The sequence below is a fragment of the Heteronotia binoei genome, chromosome 5, assembly GCF_032191835.1.
Source record: "Heteronotia binoei isolate CCM8104 ecotype False Entrance Well chromosome 5, APGP_CSIRO_Hbin_v1, whole genome shotgun sequence".
Taxonomy (NCBI): Eukaryota; Metazoa; Chordata; class Lepidosauria; order Squamata; family Gekkonidae; genus Heteronotia; species Heteronotia binoei.
This window is the reverse complement of record NC_083227.1, coordinates 14413038-14426308: the sequence shown is the minus strand read 5'-3', so window position 1 is coordinate 14426308 and position 13271 is coordinate 14413038. Positions and strand designations below refer to the sequence as shown.

At 48.2% G+C, this 13271-nt stretch overlaps 1 protein-coding gene across 1 annotated transcript; it reads left to right on the top strand.

The window, feature by feature from the left end:
* Positions 1-3193: 3193 nt before the first annotated feature.
* On the top strand, positions 3194-12815 carry LOC132571727 (zinc finger protein 345-like). Its single transcript, XM_060238522.1, has 4 exons — positions 3194-3271; positions 5239-5365; positions 6794-6886; positions 11064-12815. The coding sequence occupies exons 1-4, from the start codon at positions 3257-3259 to the stop codon at positions 12782-12784; spliced, it is 1956 nt and encodes a 651-aa protein (XP_060094505.1). The 5' UTR covers positions 3194-3256; the 3' UTR covers positions 12785-12815.
* Positions 12816-13271: the final 456 nt, after the last annotated feature.

The window sequence follows — 13271 nt, the reverse complement described above, 5'->3', positions numbered from 1 at the left end:
GGAAACAACTGGTGCTTGCGCAGGGGACCTTTCCTTTCCTGATGCTTTGAAAGAGCCTCGGGGCACAGAGTGGTAAAGCTGCAGTACTGCAGTCCTAAGCTCTGCTCATGATCTGAGTTCGATCCCCGGCAGAAGCTGGGTTTTCAGGTAGCCGGCTCGAGGTTGACAGCCTTCCACCCTTCTGAGGTTGGTAAAATCAGGACCCAGCTTGCTGGGGGGGGGGGGGGGAAGTGTAGATGACTGGGGAAGGCAATGGCAAACCGTCCCGTAAAAGGTTTGCCGTGGAAACGTTGTGAGTGCGGCGTCACCCCAGAGTTGGAAACGACTGGTGCTTGCACAGGGGACTACCTTTACCTTCGCCTTTAGATGGCCATCTGACAGCAATGAAGATCCTGTGAATTTAGGGGGAGGTATTTGTGACTTTCCTGCATTGTGCAGGGTGGGCCGAACCACATAGACCACCGAATCACCCCTGACTCGGAAGTATACGGCACCGTATACTTCCGATTCCTTTTTCAGGCCATTAAAGGGGAGTCGTATATGGCTCCCCGTATACTTCCGTATAGATATTCGGAAGTATACGGAAGTCAATGGAAAAGGCGGGAAAGGAGCTTCTGCAGCCTTTGGAAGCCTTTTTCCGCCTCTCCCATAGCCTCCCTGGGATCAGGGAGGGAGCGGGACGGGAAGAGGAGCCCCAGCAGCCAATCCAAAGCGTGCATTTGCAAAATGCATTGCAAATGCATGCTTTGAAGGCCTTTTGTGCGGCTGATGGCTGGGCTAATCCCTCAGCCATCAGTTACATTGTTGTTCTTTTGTTTACTTGGGTATCCAAGTAAACAGTGTTCTCTGGCCAATCACAGAGCAGTGCTATTTTTTGAAACTCTTCTGTGTAGGACCATTCCATTGCTGTTGTGTTTTGTGTTGGTGTGAGAGAGAGATTGTGCTGCGCTGGCCCTTGGCCTCAGCTGCTGCTGCTCTCTCTCTCAGCCTTTCCTGACCTGCCTTGAACAGAGAAGTCGTCTAAGGTAAGACAGTCTTGGGGTTCTTGTTTTTATTTTAGTTAGTAAAAGGACTTTTTAAGACTCAGAGTCCCTTTACTTAGCCAGATTTGGGTGGGTGAGTACTGGGTAGCTTATTTGGGGTTAGGGGGTTCTGCTGGGGTGGGGTGGGGGGTTGCCAATTTGGCTGTATCTTACCTTAGTGAGAGGACTTTTAAAAATGCAGTGACCTTTTACTTTTCTTGATTTGGGTGGCTTGGATTTCTTGGGGTTAGGGTGAAGTTTTTTTGAGGGGAGGGGTTGCTAAAGTTCCTGTATTGTTAAAAGTTAAGCTTTTTACTGTTTTAAAAGGATTCTGTGTTTGATTTGTTGCTGCTGTGTTGTGCTGCTGCTGTTCCTTTTCTCTTCTGGTTCTTGGGGAGGGAGCTGTTTGGCCTAATTTTCATTGTTTAAAAGGACACTTTTTTAACAGTTGAGTTTCTTGGCCTTCTCCTGTTGTCCCTTTTCCTGGTTCTGGTTTTTTTTTGGGGGGGGAGGAGCTGGCATCTGGGTGAGAGACCCAGAACCAGCAGGCTTGTTGTGCTTGGCCAGCTCTCCCCGTGTTGTTTGGGGTAGGTCTGGAGAGCTGGCATCTGAGTTTGCTGCAGCCAGTCAGATTGTGTTTTGTGTGGCAGTGACGTTGGCAACTGGGTTTATATTGGTTCCAGGCCTGCAAGGGTCATAGAGTAGATAGAGGGATGTAGTGCATTTGGGTCCTATAGAGATTATCTGGTGTGAAGTTAGGTTTGGCTTTGGGTGCCCCAGGAATTGGACCCCCTGGTCCAATTTTTTTTTTTGGCCTTGTGGGTTTTGTGTGGGACAGTGCCCTGAAGCTGCACAGCAGTTTGGGGGGGCTCTCCTCAAAACCTCCTGCTCCCCAGAGCCACTTTTCCCACGACAATTACAGTGAGGAAGTGGCTCTAATTGGTTTTTTCTCACCATTGGGAGCAGTGTTCCTTTTGGGGTGCCCACTGATGGGTGCAGTCTTTTTGGGCCAGGGGGGTTTCATGCTAGGGACTCCCCTGAAGCTGCCCTGCAGTTTTGGGGTCTCTCCCTCAAACCCCCCTCTGGCCAGAGCCACTTTCCCCACAGCAATTATAGTGGAGGAAGTGGCTAATTGGGCTTTCACCATCATGGGTGGCAATGGGCCTTTTGGGGAGCCCAAAGACAGGGACCCCCTGGCCCAATCTTTTTGGGACTTGGGGGTTTTATAGGGGAGAGTTCCCTGCGGGTTCCCTGCAGTTTTTGGGGCTCTCCCTCAAACCCCCTGCCCCCCAGTAGCCTCTAATTATGGGAAGATGTGGAAATCTCTGATTTCAATGGTCCATAGGGTATAATGGTGAGATAGGGGCACCCTCTTTGGGTGCCCCTGGAATGGGACCCCCTGGCCCAATCTTTTTGGGACTTGGAGGGTTTGTAGGGGAGAGTCCCTTGAAGGTCCCTTGCAAATTTGGGGGCTCTCCCTCAAACCCCCTCCCCTCCAGGCGGCTTCCAATATACCCTATTTTGCCATTGATTTCAATGGCCATAGGGTATAATGGGGCCGTATATTCGGAAATAGCCGCGCATCTACCGTATATGCGGATATTCCGAGTACGGTAAGAGGAAATACACAGTATTCCATATCTTTTTGGCCCCGTGTATTTCTGAATCCGTGTAATTCCGTATTTTATTTTATTTTTGCACACCCCTAGGTTACATATGAACATATGAAGCTGCCTTATACTGAATCAGACCTTTGGTCCATCAAAGTCAGTATTGTCTTCTCAGACTGGCAGCGGCTCTCCAGTGTCTCAAGCTGAGGCTTTTCACACCTTTTTGCCTGGACCCTTTTTTGGAGATGCCAGGGACTGAACCTGGGACCTTCTGCTTCCCAAGCAGATGCTCTACCACTGAGCCACCGTCCCTCCCAGGTTGGACTAGATGACCCTGGAGGTCCCTTCCAACTATGATTTCAATGATTCTAGACTGACCAGTTGAGGGGAGAGAGGTGGGGCGAAACATTTCTGTACCTTGAGAGATCAAATCCAGGATCTTGAATTGTGCCCTGAATTCAGAGAAAAGTTTACTCCAGAGACTGGAACAGAAAATGTGTGTGGGGCAAAACAAAGGATTGCCCACCCTCTTTCTTTCTCTCCCCCCTCCCAGGCAGGAGCAGAAAGACCCCCTGGATACCTCCACCATCATCTTCTCTGTGCTCTGAAAGGAAAAGAGTCATCATGCAGCCAGCTCAGGTAGAAGTGGAAATCATTGGGAAGATGTGGAAAAGACAGTGGGGATGCTTTGTTTTTTCTTCTCTGTTATAATGTTCAGAAGATCAGACTTCTTTGCATTGACTCTGCTGTTCCCCACTAGACACGGTCAGGGGTGGAATTCTAGCAGGAGCTCCTTTGCACATTAGGCCACATACCCCTAATGTAGCCAATCCTCCAAGAGCTTACAAAAAAAGAGCCTTCTAAGCTCTTGGAGGATTGGCTACATCAGGGGGTGTGGCCTAATATGCAAAGGAGCTCCTGCTAGAATTTAACCCCTGGACATGGTCATCCCATGTCTAGGTTGGTTTTTACTGATACGCAGGACAATTAGAACATTACTTTTGGCTTTTTGGCCTAACTCCCAATGACTCCATAACAATCTTGAATTTCCCATGGGAACTTATTTAGTCCTTTATGATGATGATGATAATGATACTGGATTTATATCCCGCCCTCCACTCCAAATCTCAGAGGCTCACAATCTCCTTTCCCTTCCTCCCCCTCAACAGACACCCTGTGAGGTGGGTGGGGCTGAGAGGGCTCTCACAGCAGCTGCCCTTTCAAGGACAGAGGCTCAGAGCGGCCCACAATCTCCTTTCCCTTCCTCCCCCACAACAGACACCCTGTGAGGTGGGTGGGGCTGGAGAGGGCTCTCACAGCAGCTACCCTTTCAAGGACAGAGGCTCAGAGCGGCCCACAATCTCCTTTCCCTTCCTCCCCCACAACAGACACCCTGTGAGGTGGGTGGGGCTGGAGAGGGCTCTCACAGCAGCTACCCTTTCAAGGACAGAGGCTCAGAGCGGCCCACAATCTCCTTTCTCTTCCTCCCCCACAACAGACACCCCGTGAGGTGGGTGGGGCTGGAGAGGGCTCTCACAGCAGCTGCCCTTTCAAGGACCGAGGCTCAGAGCGGCTCACAATCTCCTTTCGCTTCTGCCCCCACAACAGACACCCTGTGAGGTGGGGGGGCTAAGAGGGTTCTCACAGCAGCTGCCCTTTCAAGGACAACCTCTGCCAGAGCTATGGCTGACCCAAGGCCATTCCAGCGGGTGCAAGTGGAGGAGTGAGGAATCAAACACGGTTCTCCCAGATAAGAGTCCACACACTTAACCACTACACCAAACTGGCTCTCATCTGGACGTCTCTGGTCTCTTCCCCCACAAGGCTGAGGATTTTATATTATAAATAACAATAAATACATTAAAATAAATGAGGGCGGGGGGGGGGGCGGGGAGGTGTCCCCATGGGGTTCTTCTCAACACCTCTTCATGTTGCCAGTTTGGTGTAGTGGTTAAGTGTGCAGACTCTTATCTGGGAGAACCGGGTTTGATTCCCCACTCCTCCACTTGCAGCTGCTGGAATGGCCTTGGGTCAGCCATAGCTCTGGCAGAGGTTGACCTTGAAAGGGCAGCTGCTGTGAGAGCCCTCTCAGCCCCACCCACCTCAAGGGTGTCTGTTGTGGGGGAGGTAGGGAAAGGAGATTGTAGGCTGCTCTGAGCCTCTGTCCTTGAAAGGGCAGCTGCTGTGAGAGTCCTCTCAGCCCCACCCACCTCACAGGGTGTCTGTTGTGGGGGAGGAAGGTAAAGGAGATTGTGAGCCGCTCTGAGACTCTTTGATTCGGAGTGGAGGGTGGGATATAAATTGAATATCATCATCTTTCCCTATTAATTTCCCTATGGAGAGAGTTACCGTATTTTTCGCTCCATAAGACGCACCTGAGCATAAGACGCACCTAGTTTTTAGAGCTGTTTGAGTGAATTTAGAGGCATTTGTGTGAATTTTTTGCAGTATTCGCTCCTTAAGACGCACACACTTTTCCCTCCACTTTTTTGGGGGGGGAAAGTGAGTCTTATGGTGCAAAAAATACGGTAACTCTCTCCATTTTTGGCTTCCCCTCATGGACCAGCTTTCCAGTGATGTGTAGAACTGCTTCCTTCCTCTTGCAGGCCGGGGTGTCCTTCGAGGAGGTGGCCGTGTATTTCACCCTGGGCGAGTGGACCCTGCTGCGCCCAGCCCAGAGGGCTCTCTACAAGGAAGTCATGCTGGAGAATTTTGGGAACGTGGCCTCTCTGGGTGAGCATCAACCCTCCCTCTAAGCTGTGGAGTCTTGTGAGCAAATATTCTACGTTTTGAGCTTCTGGCATTAAAGTTGGTGAGCTGAGCGAGACATTTGGCTGCTCCGGGACATATATATGAACATATGAAGCTGCCTTATACTGAATCAGACCTTTGGTCCATCAAAGTCAGTATTGTCTACTCAGACTGGCAGCAGCTCTCCAGGGTCTCAAGCTGAGGTTTTTCACACCTGTTTGCCTGGACCCTTTTTTGGAGATGCCAGGGATTGAACCTGGGACCTTCTGCTTCCCAAGCAGATGTTTTACCACTGAGCCACCGTCCCTGGGACTTATCCAGGTATCGCAGGGCCTGTAAAACGGGGCTCTTCCGCCAGGCTTTTGATAAACCCAGTGGGCGTCCTTTGAAAGTCATCACTTCCCCTAGCATTTCACCATGATGGTGTTATGACTCCATAACAATCTTGAATTTCCCACGGGAACGTATTTAGTCCTTTCTCATCCAGACGTCTCTGGCCTCTTCCCCCACAAGGCTGATGACGGCCCCTCTGCTTCCAAAATGCTCCTAGAACCAGCTTCCACTGGAATTGAACTCAGGTCGTGAGCAGAGGGGCTCTGACTGCAGTCCTGCAGCTTTACCACTCTGCGCCACGGGGCTCTTTTTAAGGCAACGGCAAACCACCCCGTAAAAAGTCTGCCATGAAAACGTTGTGAAAGCAACGTCGCCCCAGAGTCAGAAACGACTGGTGCTTGCACAGGGAGAACTACCTTTACCTTTACTGCATAAATTAGTTTGCTCTGAGGTCATTTTTCCTGAGCTAAGATAAAAACGTGCGAGTTGGAGGTTAAAACTCACGGTAACTCATCTAAGAGGGAACACTGGTCTCAGGACAACAAAAGTTCGATGAGTCTTGACCCTATAGACTCGCAGGGGTGGCCAACGGTAGCTCTCCAGAAGTTTTTTTGCCTGCAACTCCCATCACCCCCAGCCATCAGCCATGCTGGCTGGGGCTGATGGGAGTTGTAGGCAAAGAAAACCTCTGGAGAGCTACCATTGGCCAGCCCTGCTTTAGAGGTCATTCATTCCATCCTTATTACTTGCCTGTTGTGGTTTTTCTGGAGGGACTGTCAATCTGGCTTGGAATTAGATCCAGATGGGTAGCCACGCTTATCTGTAGCAGTAGAAAAGAGCATGAAGCCAGGAGCACCTAAAGACTAACAAAATTTGAGGCAGGTGAGGAGCTTCCCTGAGGCACCCTGTGCAGAAGAATAAGTGAGCCGGTGACTCACGAAAGCTCAAACCCTGCCCCAGATTTTGTCAGTCTTTACTGGACTCTTGCCGTTCTCTACTGGTTTGGAATTGTTGAATGTACGTGAATGTGTGAAGAGGTTTAATGTTGTGGATTTCCCCTCCCCTCCAAATAAACAGGACCTCTGATTGCCAAACCTGACCTCATATCCTGGCTGGAAGAAGAGGACGGGCTGTGTCTTCTGGGCTCTGATGAAGAGGAGGGATCGGCAGGTAGGGGCTTAAGATCTCAGTCATGGGACTGTATGTTGCCTGGGCTTCCTTCCACATTTCAAAGGAATCTACTTATTCCTGAGGGACTTACTGTGCTGGGAGAGCCAGTTTTGGTGTAGTGGTTAAGTGCGCGGGCTCTAATCTGGGAGAACCGGGTTTGATTCCCCACTCCTCCACTTGCAGCTGCCGGAATGGCCTTGGGTCAGCCGTGGCTCTCGCAGGAGTTGTCCTTAAAAAGGCAGTTGCTGTGAAAGCTCTCTCAGCCCCACCCACCTCACAGGGTGTCTGTTGTGGGGGGAGAAGACAGAGGAGATTGTAAGCTGCTCTGAGTCTCTGATTCAGAGAGAAGGGTGGGGTATTATTCTGCAGTCTTCTTATCGTGGGCTTAGTAGGAGGCAGTGAGGAATTCCCAGGCCCTTTCCTTCTGAAGGAGCTGGGCATGTTTAGCCTGGAGAGGAGGTGGCTGAGAAGTGATATGATTGCCGTCTTCAAGCACTTGAAAGGCTGTCCTATAGAGGATGGTGTGGAATTATTTTCTGTGGCCCCAGAAGGTAGGGCCAGAACCAATGGGTTGAAATTAAATCGGAAGAGTTTCTGGCTCAACATTAGGAAGAACTTTCTGACCGTTAGAGCGGTTCCTCAGAGGAACAGGCTTCCTCGGAAGGTGGTGGGCTCTCCTTCCTGGGAGGTTTTTAAACAGAGGCTAGATGGCCATCTGACAGCAATGAAGATCCTGTGAATTCAGGGGGAAGTGTTTGTGGGTTTCCTGCATTGTGCAGGGGGTTGGACTAGATGACCCTGGAGGTCCCTTCCAACGCTAGGATTCTATGAAAGTGGGCTCTCCTTCCTTGGAGGTTCTTAAGCAGAGGCTAGATGGCCATCTGACAGCAATGAGGATCCTGTGAATTCAGGGGGATGTCTGCATGTCAGATGTTTCCTGTCAGAGTTTCCTGCATGGTGCAGGGGATTGGACTAGATGACCCTGGAGGTCCCTTCCAACGCTAGGATTCTATGAAAGTGGGCTCTCCTTCCTTGGAGGTTCTTAAGCAGAGGCTAGATGGCCATCTGACAGCAATGAGGATCCTGTGAATTTGGGGGGGAGGGATTTGTGAGTTTCCTGCATGGTGCAGGGGATTGGACTAGATGACCCTGGAGATCCCTTCCAACTCTGTGATTCTATGATTCTTGCATTCCATTTACAGCTAGAGTTTACCGTATCTGGCTTGAATTAGACTTCCAGTCTGTCAGTTGACAAACAGACCATAAAAGAAGCAGCCAACAGACTGGCAGCCCTAGGGACCAACTCTGGCAGCTCCATCTCCCTCTCAGCTTCTGCTCTGCCACCATTCCCCATCTGGCCACCCGCCAGGACATCTGAGTATAGGGAAACTCAAAAAGGAAAAAAAGTACATTCCTCTTTCCCTAGATCAGCCTTACCTCTGTGATGTTAAAAGGAAAGAACTTCATAGTTTCAGCTTTCTTGTTCTTATTAGACTACTTTCTTCTCCATCTGCACCTTCCTTCAGACCCTCTACCCTATATTCAAGCACAAATATCTGTCTCTTAACAAATGCCCTGCTTCCATCTTCCCTTATAAAGTCCTTCTCCTCTCTGCTCTGTTGTTGGCTCTCCAGAGGAACTGGTTGGCCACTGCGTGAGATAGAATGCTGGACTAGATGGACCATTAGTCTGATCCAGCAGGGCTCTTCTTATGTTCACTACCGGTGGTCACATATAGCTCACAGCTAAAACCAGTTCAGTGCATCATTAACATCCAATTCTGGATGATTATACACCTCTCTCATAAGCCCCGGGAGGCGACTCTTTTCTTGCCTCTTAACTTTAAATAACTTTTAACTGAGAGCATAGCCTTCCCTAACATGGACACAGAATCTGACTCTGGGGCCTGCAACAAACTCTGTCCCCAAGGTCATTTGGACAGCACAATCACAATATCTAACAACACCAGCCATACCTTCTCAGGTCCATTCACTTGTTAACTTCCCAAGGTTGTATATGCCATCAAACGGCAGCAATGCGTTTGGGTGAAGAAGTACTTCCTTTTATCTGTTCTAACCCGACTGCTCAGCAATTTCATTGAATGTCCATGAGTTCTTGTATTGTGAAAAAGGGAGAAAAGGACTTCTTTCTCTACTTTCTCTATCCCATGCATAATCCGGTAAACCTCTGTCATGTCACCCCTCAGTTGACGTTTCTCCAAGCTAAAGAGCCCCAAGCGTTTAAACCTTTCTTCATAGGGAAAGCGTTCCAAACCTTTAATCATTCTAGTTGCCCTTTTCTGCACTTTTTCCAATGCTATAATATCCTTTTTGAGGTGCAGTGACCAGAATTGTACACAGTATTCCAAATGAGGCTTCACCATCGATTTATGCAGGGGCATTATGATACTGGCTGATTTGTTTTCAATTCCCTTCCTAATAATTCCCAGCATGGCGTTGGCCTTTTTTATTGCAATCGCACACTGTCTTGACATTTTCAGTGAGTTATCTACCACGAACCCAAGATCTCTTTCTTGGTCAGTCTCTGCCAGTTCACACCCCCATCAACTTGTATTTATAGTGAGGATTTTTGACCCCCATGGGCATTACTTTGCACTTGGCCACGTTGAACCTCATCTGCCAGGTTGACGCCTTGTGCAGGGGGTTGGACTAGATGACCCTTGAGGTCCCTTCCAACTCTGTGATTCTGTGCCTGGTACCTCCGCTTCCTGAGTTCCGTTATTGCAGCACCCTTCCCTCACTCGGACTAGGATATAAAGACTGAGATATCTCCACTCTGAATCAAATATAGCGAAGGAAGCCTTGACTCTTGAAAGGTTATACCCGAAAAATCGTTTATTTTTTATTTATTTATTTATTATTTGCATTTATACCCCACCCTCTCCAGTTGGACTCAGGGCGGCTAATAGCAAGTAAAACAAGAAGTAAAACAGTAAAACAACAATGTTACATTGTTACAATAAAATTATTAAAATAAAGCAGGGGTGGCCGATGGTAGCTCTCCAGATGTTTTTTTGCCTACAACTCCCATCAGCCCCAGCCATTGGCCATGCTGGCTGGGGCTGATGGGAGTTGTAGGCAAAAAAAACATCTGGAGAGCTACCGTTGGCCACCCCTGCAATAAAGCATTGTTAAAAATATGACAATATAAATTAAGAGATACAATTTGTGGTTCCAAGATGGCATCAATTGCGGTGGCCGTTAAAATTCGTCGATGTTTTAAGCACTTTATTTTTCTGTCTGGTTTGGAAGGAGAGTTTTTGCTGCAGGATGATGGGAACTAAGCACCACTGTGTCAAAACACCTCCAGCTAGTCTAAACAGGTCTGCCTTACAGGCCCTGCGGAGTTGTGGCGAGTCCCGCAGGGCACATGGCGCTTATATTAAGCAAGTTTGGCCACCCCCCACCGTAGAGAAAAGGTTGTAAAGGTTGAACTCATTGTCATGATCCTCCTTCCCCTCCCCAAACTCCACTCTCCCCAAATGCCACCCCCAAATCTCCAGGAATTTCCCAGCCTGGAGCTCCTCTCACCAGAGAAAGGCTTGGCTCACAAGTAGGGTTGCCAACCTCCAGGTGTGGCCTGGAGATCCCCTGGAATGACAGCTGATCTCCAGTAAACAGAGAGCAGTTCCCTTGACACGTTCAGTCTTTTTGTGCTACTAGATTCACAACTGAATATTTGTGGGAAGTGTGGTGGCTCAGTGGTAGAGCATCTGCTTAGTAAGCAGAAGATCCCAGGTTCAATCCCCGGCATCCCCAACTAAAAACGGTCCAGGCAAATAGGCGTGAAAAACCTCAGCTTGAGACCCTGGAGAGCCACTGCCAATCTTAGACAATATAGACTTTGATGGACCGAGAGTCTGATTTCAGTATAAGGCAGCTTCATATGTAATAAGTAAGAGGCAATTTGGGGAGGGACAGTGGCTCAGTGGCAGAGCATCTGCTTGGTAAGCAGAAGGTCCCAGGTTCAATCCCCGGCATCTCCAACTAAAAAGGGTCCAGGCAAGTAGGCATGGAAAACCTCAGTTTGAGACCCTGGAGAGCTGCTGCCAGTCTGAGTAGACGATACTAACTTTGATGGACTGAGGGTCTGATTCAGTAGAAGGCAGTTTCATATGTTCATATGTCATGTCATCAAACCTTTCCCTTTCTTTCAGCAACAGATGTGCGGCAGTCAATGAGTGAAGCAGGAGAACACCCATTGATAGAAATCGAGGAGCCGTGTGCAGTTGTGAAAGAGGAGTCTGAAGATTTGGATGCACTGAGGAAGGAGGAAGGAAAATGCGCGCCTAAACGGAGGAATAATTATGGTCTTTTACAGGAGGGTGACTCTCTATTGCAAAAGATTTGTCAAGGAGACAACGGAAATGCATGCACTGCAAGCAGGAAACGTTTCACTGAAATATCAGTTATTAATCTTGAACAAAGGATGTGTAAGGGAAACAAAGTATATGAATGCCTGAAGAGTGGGGAAAATGTTGGAAGAAAAGATAACCTCATCTTCAATCGAAAAATTCACGAAGGGGAGAAACCATACAAATGCCAGGATTGCGGGAAAAGCTTTGGTAAAAGTAGCAATCTTATTTCCCATCAAAGAACTCACACAGGGGAAAAACCATACAAATGCCTGGAGTGTGGGAAAAGCTTCAACCAGAGTGCGCACCTTACTTCCCATAAAAAAATTCACACAGGGGAGAAACCATACAAATGCATGGAGTGTGGGAAAAGCTTTGGTCACAGTAACACTCTTACTTCACATCAAAGAATTCACACAGGGGAAAGACCATACAAATGCCTGGAGTGTGGGAAAAGCTTCAGGCGGTGTGACACTCTTACTTCTCATCAAAGAATTCATTCAGAGGAGAAATCATACAAATGCCTGGAGTGTGGGAAAGGCTTCAGTCTCAGTTCTGGTCTAGCTACCCATCAAAAAATTCACCTAGGTGAGAAGCCATATCACTGTCTTCAGTGTGGACGGAACTTCCATGTGAAAACACATCTTGTTTCCCATCAGAGAATTCACACAGGGGAGAAGCCATACATATGCCTGGAATGTGGGAAAAGTTTCAGACAGAGTGCACATCTTTCCTCCCATCAAAGAATTCACACAGGGGAAAAGCAGTACAAATGCCTGGAATGTGGAAGAGGCTTCAGACAGAGGGCACATCTTACCTCCCATCAAAGACTTCACTCAAGGCTGAAACCATACAAATTCCTGGACACTGGGAAAAACTTCAATCAGAGGTCCAGTCTAACTTGCCATCAAATAATTCACAAAGGAGAGAAACCATATAAATGCTTGGAGTGTGGGAAAAGCTTCAGTAGGAGCGATGTTCTTACTGTGCATCTAAGAGTTCACACAGGAGAGAAACCATATAAATGCCAGGAGTGTGGGAAAAGCTTCAGTGAGAGTGGACAACTTACTTCCCATCGGAGAATTCACACAGGGGAAAAACCATATGCATGCCTAGAGTGCGGGAAACGCTTCAGTCACGGTGGAAGCCTTACTTCCCATCGAAGAACTCACACAGGGGAGAAACCATATAATTGCCTAGAGTGTGGGAAAAGTTTAACTCGGCGTTCCGGCCTTACTTACCATCAAAGAATTCACAAAGGAGAGAAACCATATAAATGCCAGGAGTGTGGGAAAAGCTTCAGTGAGAGTGGACAACTTACTTCCCATCGGAGAATTCACACAGGGGAAAAACCATATGAATGCCTAGAGTGCGGGAAACGCTTCAGTCACGGTGGAAGCCTTACTTCCCATCAAAGAACTCACACAGGGGAGAAACCATATAATTGCCTAGAGTGTGGGAAAAGCTTAACTCGGCGTTCCAACCTTACTTACCATCAAAGAATTCACACAGGTGGGAAATGATAGAAATTCTTGGAGTGTGGGAAAAGCTTCAGTCAGAGTGCATACCTTACTGTCCAGCAAAGAATTCGCCAAGGTGAGAAGTCATATCAATGCCCTGAGTGTGGAAGGAAATTCCACGAGAAAAAAGTCTTAGTCCCTATCAAAGAATTCACGCAGGGGAGAAACCATATAAATGCCTGGAGTGTGCAAAAGATATTGTCAGAGTGCACACTTTACTTCCCACCAAAGGATGTTCACAGGGGAGAGAAAATATCTTGCATACCCATGACAGAGACTGTGACTTGCACTATGGTGTCCACTGTATACTCCATAAGCATGTTCCTTTTGTGTAACTCCTTTGCCACCGGATGTGTCATGTAAATGCTTGCACTTGGTTTCAGCTCCTCCCCTCCCCCCCAGATTTTGTGCTCATTTTCTAATTTTTTTGTAATCCCAACTTCCTCCTTGAGTCTCAGTGGAAAAGGGGAACCATAAAAGGCATAAAGAA